At 43.3% G+C, this 24,665-nt stretch overlaps 1 protein-coding gene across 3 annotated transcripts in view; it reads right to left on the reverse strand.

Annotated features, from left to right (window-relative positions):
* Positions 1-24,665, reverse strand: part of ELAPOR1 (endosome-lysosome associated apoptosis and autophagy regulator 1) — a 153,308-nt gene that overhangs the window by 115,806 nt on the left and 12,837 nt on the right. Inside the window, exon 1 of one of the 3 annotated variants that reach the window (XM_033918777.1) lies at positions 14,534-14,686. The exons of 1 other annotated variant lie outside the window; for it this stretch is intronic. In XM_033918777.1, coding sequence (XP_033774668.1) covers positions 14,534-14,650 — 117 coding nt within the window. In that variant the 5' untranslated portion in view covers positions 14,651-14,686. Of the gene's footprint in view, positions 1-14,533; positions 14,687-24,665 lie in introns of those variants that run through there. One more of the 3 variants, XM_033918776.1, reaches the window with a different exon arrangement.

Genomic DNA, 24,665 nt, shown 5'->3' on the forward strand with positions numbered 1-24,665 from the left:
TGTCGGACGGATGGACTTGGCACCCGTCCATCCGACCAACGTTATTGAAGGTACGGGGAGGGGGGATGGGGGGTCGTGGGGTCAACGAGGGAGGGTCACGGATCAGCGGGGGGATCGTGGGTCGGTGGGGGGGCAATCGGGGTTTGGGAGGGCCCTTGTATCAAGGGCAGGAGGGCTTGGGCTCCCTCCTGTCCGATCCTGTCGGGGAGTTCAGGGGTGCCCGGGGCAGGAGGGCTTGGGCTCTCTCCTGCCCCGATCCTGTCGGGCAGTTCTGGGGTGCCGGGGGCAGGAGGGCTTGGGCTCCCTCCTGCCCTGATCATTGTCGGGGGGGGGGGGGGGAAGGGTGGATCGTGGCAGGGGAGATGAGCCATCTCTCCTGCCGCGATCATTGCTATAGGGGGTAGGCAGGTTGCTGGGGCCGCTGAGCTGATCGCAGCAGCCACATTCAGCTCAGCAGCCCCTTTTCGGCACTTATTCCTGTTTTGACTTGGTCTAAGTCAAAACGTATAAGTGCCGACTAGGCAACCTGCCTAAAGTTTTGGTTATACCTGCTGCATGCCTAGGTCTAGGTCGGCCCACTGCCCGCCCTTTCCCCTCCTCTAAAAACGCCTCTTTTCTCTCTGTGCGTAGGCAAGGGAAAGGCCTAAGCTGGTTTTAGATACGGGTACTTGGACAATCAGGCTTTTTGATCGTCCAAGTACCCATTTAGGCCACTTTTTAGATGTTTTTTTTTTATTATTATTATGAGCCCCACAGTATCCAAACCAGAATATACCGTAATAATTTAAATAAAGGCTGACTGTATTTTACCTCCAAGCAAAACAGCCTCCACACACGTACTGCAGCTCATGAAAACTGAAACTAAAAGCCCCCATGCTTTTACAGTGGCTGACTTTGTGCCATACTCGGAGAGATAGTATTTATTTGGAGAACTCAATTTACCCTATAACTATTGTGCAAGATTATAACTGCATTAGTGAAAAACAGAATTACAGTGCATAAAAAAGGATACAAAGAAGCCCCCCCCCCCACACACACACACAAAAAGACTTATTTACAATCCCTGGTGGTCTAGTTATACACTCAGGGCAGGAGTGATGCCCCAGTTATGGCAGTCATTTTGAGAACACAACCAAAATGGTATGGAGTAACTGGGGACCGCTCCTGCCCCCAACTATGCTCCTAGATCACCAATGATTGTAATATAGGTCCAGGGTGGCCTAGAGGTGGAAAGGGGGAGAAATTGGGTGGTTTGGGAAGTGGGGCAACTCCTGTTTGGGGGAGGGGAGGAACAAGGGAGGGATTGTGAGACAAATTGGACAAAGCACAAATTTTCAGCTTCCATCAAAAACATGTGATCATTTTGGGTTAAAATCAAAAACAAAACAAAAAAAAACCCATAGCCAAAAAATTAAAAATAACCCTTCAGACAAAATCAAGCAGAAAAAGGATTTTGGTCCCATTTCAGTGCCATAACCAAAACCAAAGTTCGGTCACCCTCTATTACTAATACTGAATATTGGCATATCTAGGTATCTGAATAGCTAGCTGGTGAAAGTAGAACAGCTTTTGTGCTGTCCTAAATGAATAGTTATCTGGGTAGTGCCATTGAATATCAGTGGAGCCTGGGTATCTCCAACTTTCACCCCGACTCCACCCTGAATTGCACAGGCACTCTTAAGATAGTGCCACAGCCATCAGACATGATATTCAGCAGCTCTGTCCACTTCTATGCCACTAAATATCCCATGGGGACCCGGTCAGCACCGGGATTAGCCCCTCCTATTCAGTTAATGAATGCTGAATACGGACCCCTAAGTTTTATTCCCTTGCTCGTTATTGTGCAACTTCTGAATCCCTTTTCAATTTAGCAGTGATTCTGACTTAGAACCTCGTGGTAGTATCATGACATTTCTAACTAGGAAGTCCCAATTTATCTTCTGTCTTTTAAAATGAAGAGAGGGAACCTGCCTTAAATGGTCCCATGATTCTCTGTCAATGCATTATACTCATAGATCTGCAACCAAATGTTCAAAGAAAAACTCAAAAATTACAAAGACTAGGGGACACTCGATAAAGTTACAGGGAAATACTCTTAAAACCAATAGGAGGAAATTTTATTTTTCCTCAGAGAATAGTTAAGCTCTGGAACGCGTTGCCAGAGGATGTGGTAAGAGCAGGTAGAGTAGCTGGTTTTAAGAAAGGTTTGGACAAGTTCTTGGAGAAAAAGTCCATTGAGAAAGACATAGAGAAGCCATTGCTTTCCCTGTATTGGTAGCATGGAATATTGCTACACCTTGGGCCAGGTACTAGTGACCTGCATTGGCCACCGTGGGAACGGGCTACTGGGCTTGATGGACCATTGGTCTGACCCAGTAAGGCTATTCTTATGTTTTTAAATCTAGAAGCTGGACAGCAGCACAGGTAACTCTGTACCCAGGGATTTTCCCAGTTACTTTACTAAACAAAAGTGTCCTTTCCAGGACTGAAGCACTTTATTAACCATGGAAAAGGAGATTCCAGTTATTGTTTCCTTCCTTCCAGTTTTTCTGCGGATGGAAGTTCGTGTTTAAACAATTTGGACTCTGTGTGCCACAAAAGCTATTTATCACTAGCCATGACATCTAGCTCCTAGGATCAGTATCTGTTTACAGGCTTCTTCTGCAGGCAGCAGGTCTAACACAAATTCATCTGGCAGATATTCTCTGTCTAGCGCTTGCCTGCCTACCTTTCCAAGGGCTGGGGATTTTTTTAACAGGAACCAGGGGCAACCCCAAAATAAACATTCTAAAGTAGAAGAATACTCACAATTGTATTAAATGGTTATGTTTACAACTGCCTTACACAATCCCTTGCTTATAGCCTGATGAAATAATTTCCCCTCAAGGAAAACTGTACCTTCCAGTGACTGCTCTAGGAACATAGGCAACCTTTTCATATATAAGAACATAAGAACATAAGCAGTGCCACCGCTGGGTCAGACCACAGGTCCATCCCGCCCAGCAGTCCGCTCCCGCAGCGGCCCAACAGGTCACGACCTGTCTGAATCACCCCTTGGTTTCAGTACCCTACGATCCCTTTGTCCCTCAGGAATCCGTCCAATCCCTGTTTGAATCCCTGTACTGTATTCTGCCTGATCACTTCCTCCGGGAGCGCATTCCATGTGTTTACGACCCTTTGGGTGAAGAAAAACTTCCGTTCATTTGTCTTGAACCTATCCCCCTTCAGTTTCTCCGAGTGCCCCCTCGTACCTGTTGTCCCTCTCAGTCTGAAGAACCTGTCCCTATCCACCCTCTCTATGCCTCTCAGGATCTTGAAGGTCTCTATCATATCTCCCCTGAGCCTCCTTTTTTCCAGAGAGAAGAGACCCAGCTTATCCAGCCTCTCGGCGTATGGGCAGTTTTCCAGCCCTCTTACCAGCTTCGTTGCTCTCCTTTGGACTCTCAATGACAATAAAATCTCATGATTGTACACCCATGCACAAATGTTTAAGGAACAATATTTAAAAGTGTTTTATTCTGAAGGTCCAGGACTACAAAAGCGCACTTTAAAGCTGATTTTCAAAATTTCCCTTTTAAAATTAGCTAAGGTCCATGGGTACAAATATACCAGTGGGCTCTGCACCTACCTTTTACTGTTGGAAGAATCCCCACGGAGATACAAAACAAAAATGTTCTTTTGCATCTCGACTTCCTCCCTCCCGGATTTCACAATTTACCTCTTTTCATGCAGATAAATATTTCCATCTTCTAAAACTCAGGGCCAGATTCTCAAAACTTGGGGCTCCTTTCACAAAGCTGCGCTAGCGTTTTTAGCGCGCGCTAACCCCGCGCTACGCGCCAAAAAACTAATGCCAGCTCAATGGTGGCGTTAGCATCTAGCGCGTGCGCTTAAACCGCTAGCGCAGATTTGTAAAAGGAGCGCTTAACAAACCGGTCCCTAAACCGGTTCCAGACAGTTTGGTGTGCCAGTAGTAAAAGGATTAGGGACAGTAAAAGTAAAAGGAGCCCTAAGTTGCGCTAGCGGTTTTAGCGTGCGCTTAGCGCCCACTACAATGCCCCATGCGCTTGATGCTAATGCTTCCATTGAGCTGGCGTTAGTTTTTCTGCATTGCGCGTGCTAAAAACGCTAGCGCAGCTTAGTAAAAAGAGCCCTATATGTGACATGGATATCCATTTGTGATGTCCATATTCTGGATAATCCTTTTTGCTGTCCAAACTTTATCCAGTTTGTTATCCTTTGAGCAGTGGCGTTCAGCCACACGAGATTGCTAGGAAGTTTTTCTTTACTCAGCGGGTGGTGGATACCTGGAATGCGCTTCCAGAGGACGTAATAGGGCAGAGTACGGTACTGGGGTTTAAGAAAGGATTGGACAATTTCCTGTTGGAAAAGGGGATAGAGAGGTATAGATAGAGGATTACTGCACAGGTCCTAGACCTGTTGGGCCGCCGCGTGAGCGGACTGCTGGGCACGATGGACCTCGGGTCTGACCCGGCAGAGGCATTGCTTATGTTCTTATGTTCTTATGTTCAGTCTGAATATGTTATGCTAATCAGGTTTTCTATTTTACCTTTACCTATTAAATTCAAGGAAGGTACTATGGACATTCAATAGAGTTGCTAATACAGTTATTAATGCAGTTAGGTCATAGTTACAAATACATAATTACAAGTTTATGTAGGCCATCTTTGCTTCATCGTTATGTTCCAGGAGTTGCACTGGACAGTTTAGAAATGGGATTTTACAATTACCATTACAGTTACTTCCAGGTTGGCTCCCTGTCTTGGTACAGAAATGCTTTCTTTCTCTCATGTTAGTCAGAACTGGATAACATTGTTATTGTATTAAGTTTCTTTATTGTATTTTATTATAACTTGTACATCGCTTAGAAATTGTAATAGGCGATTAATCAAAAACATAAATAAACTTGAAACTAATTAGATAACACCTATTGGTCAATACTGAAACTAGATATAAAGCACTGGCCAGTATTTGGATCTTGGCACTGAATATTCGGTTTTATTATAAATGCAGTGGTCGACGGTTTTCTTAGCTGCTGACTGCCGCAGTTAAGTATCAAGCTTGCTGAAACTTTTCAGCACCTTTTTTTTTTTTTTAAAGTTCATCTATCATGATCAAATACTCAGTAATTGAGGCTGAGAATTCAGATTTTTCTTTGGAATCCAAATCAATAAAATCTTATTCTTAGTTAATTTCTATTTAGAAAACCAATTTGCTGTATCATCATAATATACAACGATATGAATATTGTTATACAAGGCACCTGGAAACAATATAGCCACCTGAGGCCTAACTCTACCTCAAAAGAGGAAGTGGGGATTTTTTTGACAGTTTGTGAACCAGGTCTTACATGAAATCTATCATGTCAATACATAAATATCATTTGCACAAAATGTCATTAAATTCTTGGCCTATCTGGTATATATAATACCTCAGTAACCACATGAAAAATATACTAAGAACTGATGCTGGGAGAATAAAATTTTTCATAGCCCCTCCTTCTTGAAATAATTGAGGTTTTCAGTTATTAATCCTACAAACCCTGTTAAAAGCACAAAGGGTTCTGAGAAAACAGCTGCTCAATCGCTTCAAGCTTGCCAATTATAAAACTAATTTATTTAATTGTATTAGAGAGTCATTTTGCAATTGAAGTATAATAGTCTTTATCTAATGGTGCTGTGTTAGTAGCCTCAGCTTGATGGCTAGTCTAATGATATTCTGCTGAATATTTCTCCAAGTCTAAATATCAGGATTGAATTTAAGCTTATATTTGAAATGTAAAAGGAACAATTCTATAATAGGGTGTCCCAGTTTGGGTGTACCAATACTGCACACTTAGAGCTATCTCTGTAATAGGGTAGTTTTTCTCAAGTACCTAATTTCATTTTAGTTTGATACATTGTGAACCGCTTAGATCAGTAAAATGCAGGAGCGGTAGATCAAATCTTAAATAAATATAAACATTATGCGTCCAGATTCCATTACTGAATACAGACTGTCCCCGGGTTAAGAACAAATTAGGTTTTTAAAGCTGTTCTTAGGTCGGATTTGTATGTAGCTCAGAACTTGTAGATTTTAAGATTCTTGCTGCTTACCTCTGCTCCCAGCTGACAAAAGGTCCATCTGTCCCTACCAGTCCCACTTCTTATAAAGGGGATAGAAGGGTATAGATAGAGGTTTACTACACAGGTCCTGGACCTGTTGGGCCGCCGCGTGAGCGGACTGCTGGGCGCGATGGACCTCAGGTCTGACCCAGCAGAGGCATTTCTTATGTTCTTATGTTCTAAGGTTCATCATACACAACCACACACTGTTCTTAATGCGGCCATGCATCATTCCTGAATCTACTACAGGAGACGTGTAGGAGTCTATGCCACTGGAAATACTGCTCAGTGAAATCAAATAAAACCACAACCATGTTCTTAAGTAGCAACATTCCAGAGCTTAGATTGTGATGTCATAATGCCTCATTCCACCAATGCCTAAGAGCCAACATCAACAGTGATGTCACAATGGCTTGATTATTCCGATACATGTAGTCCCTGGGTTAAGAACGAGTTACATTTTAAAGCTGTTCTTAAGTTGGATTTCTATGTAACTCAGAACTTGTAGATTTTAAGATTCTTGCTGCTTACCTCTGCTCCCAGCTGACAAAAGGACCAACTCTCCCTACCAGTGTTCTCTCTAAGGTACAGTATGTACAACCACATGCCACAAGTTCTTAATGTGGCCTTAACCTGCTGCAGGAGAAGTGTTAGGAGTCTATGCTGCTAGAAATACTGCTCAGTGAAATCAAATGAAGCCGTAACCACGTTCTTAAGTATGAGTTGTACTTAAGTTGGGTGTCTATAACTCAGGGACTGTCTGTACTTGCATGTCATCATTGGTGCACATAAATATTCACATGAACATTTATGCCACATCTATGCCAGACATAATTATTGGTATCAAAATGTATCATTTTAATGTATAATTTACAGTATTCTGTATAACTACCAGACCTGCCCGTCTCTGCCCAGGTGGATATAAATTACAGAATTGCGCCTAGCACTTAGGCACATATGTACTCACCTTAAACATAGAAACAGAGAAAAAATGAAGACAGATATTGTGACCTACCTAATATGCCAATCTGTCATCTACTATCTCTTCCTTTCCCTTTGATCTGACATACTTGTCCCAAGCTTTCTTGAATTCAAATATAGCCTTTGTCACCATTCAGCATATTACCAACAATTGGAAGAATCACACTAATCTTAATTATATTTTCTGGTGGAATTCATTATACCATATTTATAAGATGGAAAGAGCAATTGCTTTGCAGAAAGGGTCTTACAATAAATTTTTGAAGATCTGGGGACTGTTGGAAAATTATTGTAATGGGTAGACATCATTTTCCTTAGATAATATGTGTATAATTAGGGGGGGTTGTTTTGGAATTTTTATTAAATGCTTACTTTATTATATTCTTTTAGATATGTTTAATTGAATTAATTGAAGTAGGGTGGGTGGGAATGGGTAAAAATTCAAGTATGCATGATATTATTAGAAAGATTTTCAAGTGTTTTAATTTGTTATAATGATATATTACTGTACACTTGTTACAAGATTTAAAATGAATAAAGAGTTTAAAAAAAACCCCAAAAAAACAACAAATATAGCCTTTGTCTCTACCACCTCCACTGGGAGATCGTTTATGCATTCACCACCCTTTCTGTGAAAAAGTATTTTCTGAGGTTACTTCTGACTCTATCCCCTTTCACCTTCATCCTATGCTCCCTCATTCCAGAGTTTCCTTTCAATTGAAATAGATTTGACTCACGTGCTATCAATTAATTGGAAATTCAAATGCTTATATACAAATACTCCAACCAACCAATATCAAAATAGAAAAGCATTGATTGCATCTTCTCTGATAATTAAAGAGGCGATCCCCTTGGGCAAATCCAACACGTAAATATACCCTCTGAACCATCTTTTAAGGATATCCCCGCTGGTAAAATCTATTTTTCAACATTTTAGCTTGATTATAAAATTCATCTAAAGAATAACAAATTCTCCTCAGTCACATGAATTGACTTATAAGTAGACTGTCTCATCCAGAAACCCAAAGCACTGTTAATTATACTGAGAACCCACTTTCCAAACTTTTGTGAATCTCACTAAAATCTTTAAGACTAGGCTATCACACAAGTCTATAACCACTTAAGTAAGTAGTCTAGAGAGAAACCAGGGATCTCAAGTGCTCACAGTCAGAAGCCCGATGTTTTTCTCAAAGCTAGTGACTTATTCGGTGAGCTATCATCGGTCCCGTATGCTCTCTATGACATAATTGATTTATAATTATTTTTTTATATTTTTATATACTTTCTGGTGGAATTCATTATGCCATAAAAAATATATAAAAATATAAAAAAATAATTATAAATCAATAATGTCATACGGGACCGATGATAGCTCACCGAATAAGTCACTAGCTTTGAGAAAAACATCGGGCTTCTGACTGTGAGCACTTGAGATCCCTGGTTTCTCTCTAGACTACTTACTTAAGTGGTTATAGACTTGTGTGATAGCCTAGTCTTAAAGATTTTAATTATACTGAGAAAGCATCATTTAAATTTAGAGATCACTTAGAAAACTTAAATGCCTGTCCAACTCAAGGAATCATCAACTATCAAAGTGTCCAAACAAGAAGGGGAGACGCATCAGAATATTAATGGACTAATAGATCACAAAGGGCTCCTTTTACTAAGGTGCGCTAAAGAAATTAGCGGACGCACAAAATTACCATGCGCTAAACCCGCGCTACGCTTCAAGAACTAATGCCAGCTCAATGCTGGCGTTAAGGTCTAGCACACGCGGCAATTCAGCGCGCGCTATTCCACACGTTAAAGCCCTAACGCACCTTTGTAAAAGGAGCCCAAAGCCTCCTATAACACCGTTATTTCAGGTCCCAGTCAAAAGAATCCCAGTCTTCAATCATAGGGCTCTCAACCTTCATAAATATTATAGGGAAGATGGTGGAAGCTATGATAAAGAACGGCATCTGCGAGCACATTGAGAGAAATGGCCTACTGAGAACAAGCCAGCACGGATTCTGTAAGGGAAGGTCGTGCCTAACGAACCTTCTGTACTTCTTTGAGGGATTAAGCAGTCGGGTGGACAATGGAGAACCCATCGACATCATTTACCTCGATTTTCAAAAGGCTTTTGATAAGGTACCACATGAAAGGCTGCTTAGGAAACTGTGGAACCACGGGGTGGGAGGGGATGTGCACAGATGGATCGAGCACTGGTTGTCGGGTAGACTGCAGAGGGTCGGAGTAAAGGGCCAATATTCTGACTGGCGGGGAGTCACGAGCGGTGTGCCACAAGGATCGGTGCTGGGGCCGTTACTCTTCAACATATTTATCAATGACCTGGAAAAGGAGGCAAAGTGCGAGGTTATAAAATTTGCAGACGATACTAAACTGTGCGGCAAAGTTAGCTCCAGGGAGGAGTGTGAGGACCTGCAAAGGGACATAGACAAGCTGGAAGACTGGGCAAACAAATGGCAGATGCGCTTTAATGTGGAAAAATGCAAGGTTATGCATATAGGGAAAAAGAACCCGTTGTTCAACTACAAATTGGGGGGGGCATTGTTGGGAGAAAGCAATCTTGAGAGAGACTTGGGTGTGCTGGTGGATGCATCACTGAAGCCATCTGCACAGTGCGCAGCGGCCTCAAAAAAAGCCAACAGGATGCTGGGCATCATAAAGAGGGGCATAACTACAAGGACGCGGGAAGTCATCATGCCACTGTATCGAGCGATGGTGCGTCCGCATCTGGAATACTGCGTTCAATATTGGTCGCCGTACCTCAAGAAAGACATGGAGGTACTTGAGAGAGTCCAAAGGAGAGCAACAAAACTGGTAAGAGGGCTGGAACACTACCCATATGCTGAGAGGTTGGATAGGCTGGGGCTCTTCTCTCTGGAAAAAAGGCGGCTCAGGGGTGATATGATAGAGACCTTCAAAATCATGAGGGGCATAGAGAGGGTGGATAGGGACAGATTCTTCATGCTGAAGGGGACAACAGGTACGAGGGGGCATTCAGAGAAACTGAAGGGAGATAGGTTCAAAACGAATGCAAGGAAGTTTTTTTTCACCCAGAGGGTCGTGGACACTTGGAATGCGCTACCGGAGGAAGTGATCAAGCAGAGTACGGTACAGGGATTCAAACAGAGACTGGATGGATTCCTGAGGGATAAGGGGATCGTGGGATACTGAGAAAGCTAACCAGAAAATATATGCAGAAACCCAACCTGGTCGTACAGGCAAGACCGGAGGGCTAGGACTTTGATAGGAAGATAGGACTCAATTAGGAAACCAAGAAGGCATGGGGGCCCCTTCTGGTGATTTAGACAGGTCGTGAACTGTTTGGGCCGCCGCGGGAGCGGACTGCTGGGCAGGATGGACCTATGGTCTGACCCGGCGGAGGCACTGCTTATGTTCTTATGTTCTTATGTAGGTTTTTTTTTTTAAATTACTGTATTTATATTCTTTTACAAATTGTTAAACAACAATTTAAATGGAAATACACAATTGAAATAAGAAACAAATAAGTACAGTAGTTAAATCCCATTTTTTTTTAAAGTTCAAAAACTTCAAACATCACTGAAAAATAAAGCGACCGCTTAGCTTGTCCAAAAGGACTCCAGCGCTGGTTTGTGTCTTCATTCCACAGAGGATCTAGAATCAGAAAATAATATTGAATATTGAACTAAGGCCAGTACTGGGCAGACTTGCATGGTCTGTGTCTGTATATGGTCGTTGGGGGGAGGATGGGCTGGGGAGGGCTTCTAACCAAATCTCCACAAAATTTTGTCAGCCTATTTTTGAAGTAAAGTTTCATTATTAACATTTTATCTATCTCACTCATGCATGTTATTACAATAGTGGACCTACTCTGGATCACATCCTGACATATCTTCCAAGAACTCTGTCAAATTTATTTCATTTGTAACCAGAAGGCCACCGATGTTATAAATATTATATTAATTTCAGGGCTGAACTATCGGTAAGACACATAAGCGACTGGTCTTGACCAGTCATTTTTTTTTCAGATCACTAATAGCGATCGCTTTTTTTTGTGCATCACGATGCGATGTTAGAGCATCAGTCGCTCGACTAGTTTACATGGCATTTCAATATCAATGACCTTATTTGCATGGCTGGATCGGAGAATGAACGATCGTGCAGAAAAGCATGTGGTGAGCCATTTTCTGCATTGGGTTGGCAAATCTGATCGTCGCTAAACCAGTCAAAACTAGTTCAGCAAAGATCGTTAGACTTTAGTGCATCTGGGCCCTTGTATTGTAAATAGTAGCTGAAGTATGTGAGTGGTGTCTTTTTATATGTGATTAATCTTAATAACGTCTTCTTATAAAAAGACATCCAAAAAATTTGAGAATGGTTCCAAAACTGAATTTTTCATAGAGACTATAGGGCGTCCAGGAGGCTGTAAAGCCTTATGTGTATTTTAGGTAAAAAGTAAATTTATGGTGTTACTGGCTGTTCTTTTATCAAATCTGCTTCTCTAGTGGTTAAAACTTTGGTTTTCAGAGCCTGTGCTGTTAATTGAGCTATTTCCTTCATAATATTATTAGTAGGGTTATATGCTAAACACTGGTAATATTGTGTGTCATTTAAATAAGATTCTCGTAGCTGGACCACAATCGCTACCCCATGTTATTATTAAATTGGGATCCTGACGAATACCTTGTAGAGCTCTCTCCTAATTTTCAACAAGAAAAAATATGACTGTTTCATCCTTCATCAAAGAATTACACCGGCTACCCATCCCATCACGAATAAATTTCAAAACGTCATGCATCATTCATCACATACTCCATAGAAATTCAGCAGCTCCTCTTATCCAGCTTTTCTGGTCTGCCTCTCGTAGAACCCTGAACAGGATACAACTAAATCTTCCAACCCCCAAAAATCTCAAGTACAGACGCATATTTCACTCCACGCTAGCCTTCCTGGTAGTGAACACTTGGAATGACCTGGCAGAAACAATCTGAACAGAGCCAAGCTACAACTTGTTCCGGAAGAAACTGAAAACCCTTCTCTTTGACACCTGAACTTTAAAAGAATCTCTATCTATATCAGGGGTGTCCAACCTTTTGGCTTCACTGGGCCGCACTGGCCGAAAAAAATGTTTCTGGGGCCACACAAATGCGCAAACGCTGCAGCAAGACAGAGGAGGGAGCCAGCAAGATGGTAAACACCCGGGGGCAGCAGAGGAAAACACTGCATCGCCCTAGACCGGGGCCGCACAAAATACTTCACGGAGCCGCAGGTTGGACACCCCTGATCTATATCCTTCTTGGGGGTGATAGGCATCAGATTGGAGGTTTCAAAGAAGTGAGGAGATAAACTGAAAAAAAAAAAAAAAGAATCCAAAAAGCAGGACAAAAACATTTATAAAAATCCAAAACTGAGCCAAAGATTTATTTTCTTATGTATATCCCTATAGGAAAAAAAAAAACAAACAAACTATCTTTATAAGCATTTTTGCTTTTCACTTCATTACAAACCAAAAGTAATTTTAGAATATTGAATGGCTCTTTCGTATTCTCGCTATCATCAGAATATCATTTTTCTACATGTTGATAACATAAAAAAAAAAGTATCTCAATGCTGACAATTAATTGACATTTGTGTTTTATGTATTTAGGGCTGGCGTTATTTATGTTTTATGTATTTGTGTTTTATGTTATTTGTTTGTGTTTTATTTGTTTGTGTTATGTTATTTGTGTTTTATGTATTTAGGGCAGCACGCGCTATTCCACGCGTTAAAGCCCTAATGCAGCTTAGTAAAAGGAGCCCTTAATGCCCCTATTTGCAAGGAAGGAGCTGGCTGTCCTTTCAGGTATAGAATTACTTTTCAAACCTTGCGCTTCCAAAATAAATATCCGTGCATTCCAGTTGACGCCGCTCACTAATTGCCTATAAAGGCGGCCCTAGAAACTGATTTAATAGGTATTTCCTTTACAAATATAATATAAAAGGTGCTTTCTTCAAAACAACTTAATCGAAAATTCAAAGATCTAATACATAATACTTTTGGAAGATTATACTCTTTCCTGTCCCCACAGTATAGTTGTAGCATAAGGTAAAGGTGGACAAACAGAAACCTCCAAAGGGTATTTATAATGGAGCCATTTTGCCAGCAATATTGCTAAAGGGAAACCCACCAAGAAAGAAAGGCACAGACTGTAAAAGTAACTTAAACAAGAAACAAGTCAATCATGAATTGGCAGAGAAGGAAAACAAAACCATGATTTTGCTATGTGGCACTTGCACTTTCTTCTTTAGTTGCTAATAAACCTTATGACATCTCTTGTCCCCTGACCTAAAATTAAAAAATTTTAATTGAATCAGGTTGGGCAGACTGGATGGACCATTCGGGTCTTGGATCTTTTCCAGATAAGCCCCGCCACTAATGGAAAAAGTGGACGCGCCGAAAGTTAAGTCCCGCCACCTTTTCCCAGCGCACGCAACCTTAACCAGTGAAGATGGAAACTGTGGACCATTTTTTTAAGGGCTCCGACGGGGGGGAGGGGGGCGTGGGGGGGAACCCCCCCACTTTACTTTCTACAGATTGCGCCTCTTTTTTATAATTTTTTTTTGGGTGGCGGGGGTTAACTTTTTGGCTGGGCTTATCTGGAAAAGATCCGGTAAGCCCCGCCACTAATGGAAAAAGTGGGCGCACCAAAAGTTAAGCCCCGCCACCTTTTACCAGCGCACACAAACTTAAGCAGTGAAGTTCTCAGCACAACGGCCCCACAACGCGGCGCGATGTGTATAAAGTAAAGTGGGGGGGGGGGTTTCCCCCCCACACCCCCCCGTCGGAGCACCCAAAAAAGATTATAAGAAAGAGGATATGAAAGTTAACATTATCAAAAAATATTATAAAAAATAGGATATGAAACTTAACATTATAAAAAAATAGGATAAACTGTTGACCATTTTTTTAAGGGCTCCGACGGGGGTGTGTGGGGGGGAAACCCCCCCCCACACACTTTACTTTCTACAGATCGCGCCTCTCTTTTATAATTTTTTTGGGTGGCGGGGGTTAACTTTTTGGCAGGGCTTATCTGGAAAAGATCCCGGGTCTTTATCTGCCGTCATCTACTATGTTTGTTATGGTTGAACCTGCTGTTAGAGATCTCCCCCCCTATAACGTGCCCCCATATCATCTCCTTTCTTAAAGTGACAGAACCTTATAAAAACCAATAAACGGACAAAATAATCATCAGAATAGTGAGGAAGGAGATTTCAGGTGAAAATCCCTACTTCTATGTTATTTTATGAAGTGCTGGCATGGGATTTGGTTGACCCTCACAAGGCAAGGGACCATTCCCCTGCCCCACACCTGGCAGGACCTGGGGCTTCGTTTCATTGCTGGATCTGCCTCTTTGGGCTGGAGGATGCGCTTCATGGACCTAAAGGGACGCTCTTACCTCTTTGCAGACGTGGAGACTCTGCTCCTGGGCTCCGGCGAGGGCACCCAGCGCCCCGAGGCCGAGCACTAGGAGCTGCCAGTAGCGATCGAGCCCCGCTGCCGCCGCCCGTGCCATGCTGACTGGTGACGTGTGTGACCCAGAGAGGCGCTCGCAATCCTGCCTTCCCGCAGCAGGTGGGAGACCTGCCCCCGGCTCCGCCCCTCTCCGCTGTGCAGGAGTGACACCTGCCCCCCCCTCCCCAACTCCACCCCCTCCTCCGTGCAGATGTGAGATCCACCTGGTTCTACCCCTCCTCTCCATACAAAATATGAGCTCTGCCACTCCGCCTACTTCAGCTCTGCCCCGCCCTCAGGGCAGGGGGGTGACAGCTGCCCCGCCTCTCCGGCTCCACCTTCCCCTGTACAGGTGGAAGATCTGGTCCTCTCCTGCCCCGGCCTCCCAGCGGAGAACCAGGAGGACGACAGTTAAGATTTCTGTCCCCAAATGCCCCGTCTTCCTTCACGCCTCAGCTGCGCCCCCTGGCGGTCTCGCCGAGCTCCAGGCGGCTCAACGACCTCCCACGTGCACCCGAATGGTTCCCCCGCAGTAACCGACTACACTGGCCGACCCCTGCGAAGGTTGTGTTTCTCGCGCCCCTTCTCTCGCCGCCATAGCAACCGAGCCCGCCCTCCCCCCACTCTCTCTCTTTGTGACGGGTTCTCTTTCCTAGGTAGCTCTCCTGTCTGCCTCTCACACAGTTTCTTCTCTCTCTGCCTTTTCTCTCATAGTGGTTCTCAACCTGGCCAGTTAGGTGGTCGGGATACAGTATTCACAATGAATATGCATGAGATAAACCTGCATGCCTCCAGGGCAGGATTAACCAATAGGCCATGTAGGCACGTGCCTAGGGCCCGAAATGGTCAGGGGGGCCCGATGAAGGAGGGTCTCAACATTGTTTTTTCCAAACGGCGATGGGCCCCTCCAGCATCGATCACCAACGCGCCCCCCCTCCCCCCCCCCCCATCGATGGAAAGTAAGACAAGCAAGCAACGCGGGTAAGAAAGGCAACGGGAAATGTAATTGTCCAAGCGGGGGAAGGGGTAAAATGTGGACCTGACGGACCTCGCGGATCTAAACCCGCACGTCCTTAAAAATCTGAGGTCCGTGCCGCTTGTAGTTAGTTTCTGGCTCTGACAGACCTCGGTGACAATTTAGCGCTGACGGATCCGTCTCAGCTTAGGGAGGGAAAAGTATTAGGATCCGTCAGCGCTACAATGTCATCGAGGTCTGTCAGAACCGATTTACTGGGGCTGCAGGAAACCAGCTTAAAGGATTCGTTTTAGAGCCGCTCCAGCACGAGTCTCTGGCTCTGACAGACCTCGGTGACATTTTAGCGCTGACGGATCCTAATACTTTTCCCTCCCTATGCTGAGACGGATCCGTCAGCGCTAAATTGTCACCGAGGTCTGTCACAGCCAGAAACTAAACTACAAGCGGCACGGACCTCAGATTTTTAAGGACGTGCGGGTTTAGATCCGCGAGGTCCGTCAGGTCCACGTTTTACCCCTTTCCTGCAAGCGGTGCTGCTTGCCCAAAGCTTCCCTCTGACGCAGCTTCCTGTTTCTGCCTGGGCGCATGGTGGGGTGGAGCGGGGCAGGGGACTCAGTGTACTTGTGTGCCTAGGGGCCCTCGATGAATTAATCCTGCCCTGCATGCATCACCTCCTTTCGATGCATATTCATTGTGAAGGCCTGATTGGGTTAAGATTTAGAACCACTGTTTTAGGAGGATCTCTCTGTACACACACACCTGCTGCAGGGTTTTCTCTTTCTATCTGTGATATCTCCCTTTATTCCAACTGAATCTTCCCTCTCCTTTTCACTCTATCTGATCTCTCATGTCTGTCTCCCTTCCCCCCCGATTAATTTGTTTCTTCCTTTTCGCCTTCTCTCTCTCAGGCTCTCGCATGCCAAGTTGTCAGGCACTCCAAAATGCCTTACCACTGTTTCCCGGTACATCTCTTTTCCATTTTCTTTCAGGCTGCAACATTCTACCCCCCATTACCTCCAGGTTGTGGACGTGTTCAGTACTGAGCATCCTTCTTCTTCCAACAGTTATACATATCATATCTCTTTGTTCTCAGCAATACCCCAATAATAATAATTAAAAAAGAAGGCTCCTAAGGGACATATATATCTGGGAAAGAGGATGCTTCTTTGTAGGATTCAATAAAAGATTTACAGAGGTCATGCAGATATAATATCTGGGAGTTTATAGTATAAAAGAGAAGGAAGCGGTTCTTTATTTGATAAAAGTGTAACTTAAGTATTTTAATGTTAAAGCTTTTAATCTATAGGCATTATGTATCTTCTAAGAATAGCTTTTTGTTATATTATGACTCGGCTGAATGTTCAGCCTTATCTTGCTGTGAACCGCCTAGAACCTTTTACTGATTTGGCGGTATACAAGAAATAAATTATTATTATTATTATACATGGCTACGGTAAAAACTTTAGAGCACCCTTATGCAGGTTTTTCTTGTGTACTAAGGCCATCTTTATTGCAGCCATAACATTTTTTTTTTCTCAATTATTATCATTAATGGCCATGGGCTGATGTTGCCATTAGCATGCAATATACACAACTGGGTAAATTTCAAAAAAAGGAGATTTGTTCCCAAATGACCATAAACAGGCAAAAAACTAGTAAAGGAACAAGCTACTTTAAATACCTTTTTAAACGAGAGTGGCGCTCAGAATCCAAGATGGAGTAAAAAACTTCAAATGTATTTGAAGTTTTTTACTCCATCTTGGATTCTGAGCGCCACTCTCGTTTAAAAAGGTATTTAAAGTAGCTTGTTCCTTTACTGGCCATTAGCATGCAGCCATTTTCAAAAGTTATCGCATGAACACTTTATAGGCAATAAGGGCTCCGGTGTTAGTGTGCTAACCAGTTAGCATGCGGTAATATAGATGTGCTCACTGGTTAGCATAGGAATGCCCACTCTCTGCCTCATTGTTTGGGAATCACTGATTTAGACAAACTAGGTGGTCACCTACTACTATTTATTATTTGTATAGCGCTACCAGGCGCATGCAGTGCTGTACATTTAACATGCAAGAGACAGTCCCTGCTCAAAAGAGCTTACAATCTAATTATGCCAGACAAACAGGACAGAAGGGTGAAACTATACACACCGCTCAGGTAGGGAATTACAAAGGGAATGATGAAGTAGATATGGTAGGGGACTATAGCGGGAGTGACAAACAGATATGGATGCTTTACAAGTGGGCTGGGGTTAGGACTTAATTTTTTTTTCTACCTTTGTTGTCTGGTTTCTGCTTTCCTCATCTTCTCATTCAATTCCTTCCATCCACTGTCTGCCTTCTCTCTGCGTCTTCCATTTTCTCTGTTACTGAACCTCTCCCTTGCATCTCTCCTTCCACCCCCCTCCCACCTCCCAATTGGTCTGGCACCCATCTTCTTCCCTCCGCTCCCACCATAGTCTGACATCTCTGTCTTCCCTTCCAGCATCTTCTCCCCACTCTGTTCCCCATTTCCCTTCAGCGTCTTCTCCCCACTCTCTCTAACCCATGTCCCTTCAGCGTCTTCTCCCCACTCTCTGTTCCCCATTTCAACCTGGATTTGAATACCGCTAGATATGGAGCCTGGCACAGAGTCAGGCAGTTTGTTCCAAACATATGGTGTAGCAAGGTAGAAGGAGTTAGCAGTAGAGGAGAAGGGTACAGACAAGAGGGCAGCAGCTTCTGGGGGGCAGCAAAGAATAAAGCAAAGCAAAACAACAGATTCTGACAGCCAGAACCAATAGCATGTATTGGAGGAATAGCCTAATGGTTAGTGCAATAGTCTGTGACCTAGGGGATATAACGGAGGGGTTCATCTACAGTATGTAATACTCCTCACAGTTCTGCCTAAAATACCTTTCTCCACTGCAGTCTATATGTAATTCAGTTGCTTGACTTATTTCTCAAGGTTTGTTATGAACATGTTACCCGTCTTAACATAAGAATAACCATACTGGGTCAGATCAGTGATCCATATGACAGAGTTGCAACAATGCCCATTCCAGGTCACAAGTACCTGGCAGAAACCCAAATAGTAGCAATATTCCATGCTACCAATCCCAGGGCAAACAGTGCCTTCCCCTATATTTATCTCAATAGCAGACTTCTCAGAACTTCACATTGGCTCTTGTATTCTCTTCAAACTTCTTCTCATCTTCAGGTGTATTCATTCTGCAGCTCTACACTACTTCTCTCTTATTTTCACTATACCCCTCCTCCTAACCTCCATATGCCTGGAATACTTCTGGTCCTTTTGAACAGCATCTGCCTTTTAACTCACTCTTCTTGATCCCAACTCTCTGACACTAAATGTGCTTCTACTGTAATAGAGCGAATAGAATGCTTGGTATAATCAAAAAGGGTATTACAGCCAGAACGAAAGAGGTTATCCTGCCATTGTATCGGGCAATGGTGCGCCCGCATTTGGAGTACTGCGTCCAATATTGGTCGCCGTACCTTAAGAAGGATATGGCATTGGTCGAGAGGGTTCAGAGGAGAGCGACGCGTCTGATAAAAGGTATGGAAAACCTGTCATATGCTGAGAGATTGGAGAAGCTGGGTCTATTTTCCCTGGAGAAGAGGAGACTTAGAGGGGATATGATAGAGACATATAAGATCATGAAGGGCATAGAGAGAGTGGAGAGGGACAGAAAGAGAGAGAGAAAGGGAGACAGAGAGAAATAGAGAGAGGGAGAGAAAGAAAGAGAGAGAGAAAGGAAGAGAGACAGAAATAGAAAGAGAGAGATTGGAGAAACTGGGACTCTTTTCCCTGGAGAAGAGGAGACTTAGAGGGGATATGATAGAGACTTATAAGATCATGAAGGGCATAGAGAGAGTGGAGAGGGACAGAAAGAGAGAGAGAAAGGGAGACAGAGAGAAATAGAGAGAGGGAGAGAAAGAAAGAGAGAGAGAAAGGAAGAGAGACAGAAATAGAGAGAGAGAGATTGGAGAAACTGGGACTCTTTTCCCTGGAGAAGAGGAGACTTAGAGGGGATATGATAGAGACTTATAAGATCATGAAGGGCATAGAGAGAGTGGAGAGGGACAGAAAGAGAGAGAGAAAGGGAGACAGAGAGAAATAGAGAGAGGGAGAGAAAGAAAGAGAGAGAGAAAGGAAGAGAGACAGAAATAGAGAGAGAGAGAGAGAGATTGGAGAAACTGGGACTCTTTTCCCTGGAGAAGAGGAGACTTAGAGGGGATATGATAGAGACTTACAAGATCATGAAAGGCATAGAGTAGAGAGGGACAGAAAGAGAGAGAGAAAGGGAGACAGAGAGAAATAGAGAGAGACAGAAAGGGAGAGAGACAGAAATAGAAATAGAGAGAGAGAGAGAGAAAGAAAGAGAGACAGAAATAGAAATAGAAATAGAGAGAGATTGATAGAGAAAGACTGGAGAAACTGGGACTCTTTTCCCTGGAGAAGAGGAGACTTAGAGGGGATATGATAGAGACTTAAAAGATCATGAAGGGCATAGAGAGAGTGGAGAGGGACAGAAAGAGAGAGAGAAAGGGAGACAGAGAGAAATAGAGAGAGGGAGAGAAAGAAAGAGAGAGAGAAAGGAAGAGAGACAGAAATAGAGAGAGAGAGATTGGAGAAACTGGGACTCTTTTCCCTGGAGAAGAGGAGACTTAGAGGGGATATGATAGAGACTTATAAGATCATGAAGGGCATAGAGAGAGTGGAGAGGGACAGAAAGAGAGAGAGAAAGGGAGACAGAGAGAAATAGAGAGAGGGAGAGAAAGAAAGAGAGAGAGAAAGGAAGAGAGACAGAAATAGAGAGAGAGAGAGATTGATAGAGAAAGACTGGAGAAACTGGGACTCTTTTCCCTGGAGAAGAGGAGACTTAGAGGGGATATGATAGAGACTTATAAGATCATGAAGGGCATAGAGAGAGTGGAGAGGGACAGAAAGAGAGAGAGAAAGGGAGACAGAGAGAAATAGAGAGAGGGAGAGAAAGAAAGAGAGAGAGAAAGGAAGAGAGACAGAAATAGAGAGAGAGAGATTGGAGAAACTGGGACTCTTTTCCCTGGAGAAGAGGAGACTTAGAGGGGATATGATAGAGACTTATAAGATCATGAAGGGCATAGAGAGAGTGGAGAGGGACAGAAAGAGAGAGAGAAAGGGAGACAGAGAGAAATAGAGAGAGGGAGAGAAAGAAAGAGAGAGAGAAAGGAAGAGAGACAGAAATAGAGAGAGAGAGAGAGAGATTGGAGAAACTGGGACTCTTTTCCCTGGAGAAGAGGAGACTTAGAGGGGATATGATAGAGACTTACAAGATCATGAAAGGCATAGAGTAGAGAGGGACAGAAAGAGAGAGAGAAAGGGAGACAGAGAGAAATAGAGAGAGACAGAAAGGGAGAGAGACAGAAATAGAAATAGAGAGAGAGAGAGAGAAAGAAAGAGAGACAGAAATAGAAATAGAGAGAGATTGATAGAGAAAGACTGGAGAAACTGGGACTCTTTTCCCTGGAGAAGAGGAGACTTAGAGGGGATATGATAGAGACTTAAAAGATCATGAAGGGCATAGAGAGAGTGGAGAGGGACAGAAAGAGAGAGAGAAAGGGAGACAGAGAGAAATAGAGAGAGGGAGAGAAAGAAAGAGAGAGAGAAAGGAAGAGAGACAGAAATAGAGAGAGAGAGATTGGAGAAACTGGGACTCTTTTCCCTGGAGAAGAGGAGACTTAGAGGGGATATGATAGAGACTTATAAGATCATGAAGGGCATAGAGAGAGTGGAGAGGGACAGAAAGAGAGAGAGAAAGGGAGACAGAGAGAAATAGAGAGAGGGAGAGAAAGAAAGAGAGAGAGAAAGGAAGAGAGACAGAAATAGAGAGAGAGAGATTGGAGAAACTGGGACTCTTTTCCCTGGAGAAGAGGAGACTTTGAGGGGATATGATAGAGACTTATAAGATCATGAAGGGCATAGAGAGAGTGGAGAGGGACAGAAAGAGAGAGAGAAAGGGAGACAGAGAGAAATAGAGAGAGGGAGAGAAAGAAAGAGAGAGAGAAAGGAAGAGAGACAGAAATAGAGAGAGAGAGATTGGAGAAACTGGGACTCTTTTCCCTGGAGAAGAGGAGACTTAGAGGGGATATGATAGAGACTTATAAGATCATGAAGGGCATAGAGAGAGTGGAGAGGGACAGAAAGAGAGAGAGAAAGGGAGACAGAGAGAAATAGAGAGAGGGAGAGAAAGAAAGAGAGAGAGAAAGGAAGAGAGACAGAAATAGAGAGAGAGAGATTGGAGAAACTGGGACTCTTTTCCCTGAAGAAGAGGAGACTTAGAGGGGATATGATAGAGACTTACAAGATCATGAAAGGCATAGAGTAGAGAGGGACAGAAAGAGAGAGAGAAAGGGAGACAGAGAGAAATAGAGAGAGACAGAAAGGGAGAGAGACAGAAATAGAAATAGAGAGAGAGAGAGAGAAAGAAAGAGAGACAGAAATAGAAATAGAGAGAGATTGATAGAGAAAGACTGGAGAAACTGGGACTCTTTTCCCTGGAGAAGAGGAGACTTAGAGGGGATATGATAGAGACTTAAAAGATCATGAAGGGCATAGAGAGAGTGGAGAGGGACAGAAAGAGAGAGAGAAAGGGAGACAGAGAGAAATAGAGAGAGGGAGAGAAAGAAAGAGAGAGAGAAAGGAAGAGAGACAGAAATAGAGAGAGAGAGATTGGAGAAACTGGGACTCTTTTCCCTGGAGAAGAGGAGACTTAGAGGGGATATGATAGAGACTTATAAGATCATGAAGGGCATAGAGAGAGTGGAGAGGGACAGAAAGAGAGAGAGAAAGGGAGACAGAGAGAAATAGAGAGAGGGAGAGAAAGAAAGAGAGAGAGAAAGGAAGAGAGACAGAAATAGAGAGAGAGAGATTGGAGAAACTGGGACTCTTTTCCCTGGAGAAGAGGAGACTTAGAGGGGATATGATAGAGACTTATAAGATCATGAAGGGCATAGAGAGAGTGGAGAGGGACAGAAAGAGAGAGAGAAAGGGAGAAAGAGAGAAAGAGAGAGAGAGAGAGAAAGAAAGAGAGAGAGAAAGGAAGAGAGACAGAAATAGAGAGAGAAAGATTGGAGAAACTGGGACTCTTTTCCCTGGAGAAGAGGAGACTTAGAGGGGATATGATAGAGACTTATAAGATCATGAAGGGCATAGAGAGAGTGGAGAGGGACAGAAAGAGAGAGAGAAAGGGAGACAGAGAGAAATAGAGAGAGGGAGAGAAAGAAAGAGAGAGAGAAAGGAAGAGAGACAGAAATAGAGAGAGAGAGATTGGAGAAACTGGGACTCTTTTCCCTGAAGAAGAGGAGACTTAGAGGGGATATGATAGAGACTTACAAGATCATGAAAGGCATAGAGTAGAGAGGGACAGAAAGAGAGAGAGAAAGGGAGACAGAGAGAAATAGAGAGAGACAGAAAGGGAGAGAGACAGAAATAGAAATAGAGAGAGAGAGAGAGAAAGAAAGAGAGACAGAAATAGAAATAGAGAGAGATTGATAGAGAAAGACTGGAGAAACTGGGACTCTTTTCCCTGGAGAAGAGGAGACTTAGAGGGGATATGATAGAGACTTACAAGATCATGAAAGGCATAGAGTAGAGAGGGACAGAAAGAGAGAGAGAAAGGGAGACAGAGAGAAATAGAGAGAGACAGAAAGGGAGAGAGACAGAAATAGAAATAGAGAGAGAGAGAGAGAAAGAAAGAGAGACAGAAATAGAAATAGAGAGAGATTGATAGAGAAAGACTGGAGAAACTGGGACTCTTTTCCCTAAAGAAGAGGAGACTTAGAGGGGATATGATAGAGACTTACAAGATCATGAAAGGCATAGAGTAGAGAGGGACAGAAAGAGAGAGAGAAAGGGAGACAGAGAGAAATAGAGAGAGACAGAAAGGGAGAGAGACAGAAATAGAAATAGAGAGAGAGAGAGAGAAAGAAAGAGAGACAGAAATAGAAATAGAGAGAGATTGATAGAGAAAGACTGGAGAAACTGGGACTCTTTTCCCTGAAGAAGAGGAGACTTAGAGGGGATATGATAGAGACTTACAAGATCATGAAAGGCATAGAGTAGAGAGGGACAGAAAGAGAGAGAGAAAGGGAGACAGAGAGAAATAGAGAGAGACAGAAAGGGAGAGAGACAGAAATAGAAATAGAGAGAGAGAGAGAGAAAGAAAGAGAGACAGAAATAGAAATAGAGAGAGATTGATAGAGAAAGACTGGAGAAACTGGGACTCTTTTCCCTGAAGAAGAGGAGACTTAGAGGGGATATGATAGAGACTTACAAGATCATGAAAGGCATAGAGTAGAGAGGGACAGAAAGAGAGAGAGAAAGGGAGACAGAGAGAAATAGAGAGAGACAGAAAGGGAGAGAGACAGAAATAGAAATAGAGAGAGAGAGAGAGAAAGAAAGAGAGACAGAAATAGAAATAGAGAGAGATTGATAGAGAAAGACTGGAGAAACTGGGACTCTTTTCCCTGGAGAAGAGGAGACTTAGAGGGGATATGATAGAGACTTATAAGATCATGAAGGGCATAGAGAGAGTGGAGAGGGACAGATTCTTCGAACTCTCGAATAATAAAAGAACAAGAGGGCACTCGGAAAAGATGATAGGAGACAGATTCAAAACAAATACTAGGAAGTTCTTCTTTACCCAACGTGTGGTGGACACCTGGAATGCGCTTCCAGAGGACGTGATTGGGCAGAGTACGGTACTGGGGTTCAAGAAAGGATTAGACAAATTCCTTGCGGGATATATCTCCATCCACATCCCTGCAAGCTCTGCTCTCATCTGCACAAGCCTCGAACACTTTAAGGCTTGTGCAGATGAGGATAGAGCTTGCAGTGATGGGGCATGGACAGAACTCACGGGGATGGGTCGGGGATGAAGATAGATCCGCTGGGACAGAAACAAATTTGTACCTGTATCATTCGCTAAATTATTTTTCTTGTCTGTATTTTAATTCTAGAGATGATTATACTTTCTATGGCTGTACAGTGTCACTTTTGTTCAGTTGTGCTATAGAAACATTTAATATTAGGGAAGAAGGTGTTTAAATGGATGGAGGACAGG

Source organism: Geotrypetes seraphini, chromosome 13 (genome assembly GCF_902459505.1).
Source record: "Geotrypetes seraphini chromosome 13, aGeoSer1.1, whole genome shotgun sequence".
NCBI classification, from domain to species: Eukaryota; Metazoa; Chordata; class Amphibia; order Gymnophiona; family Dermophiidae; genus Geotrypetes; species Geotrypetes seraphini.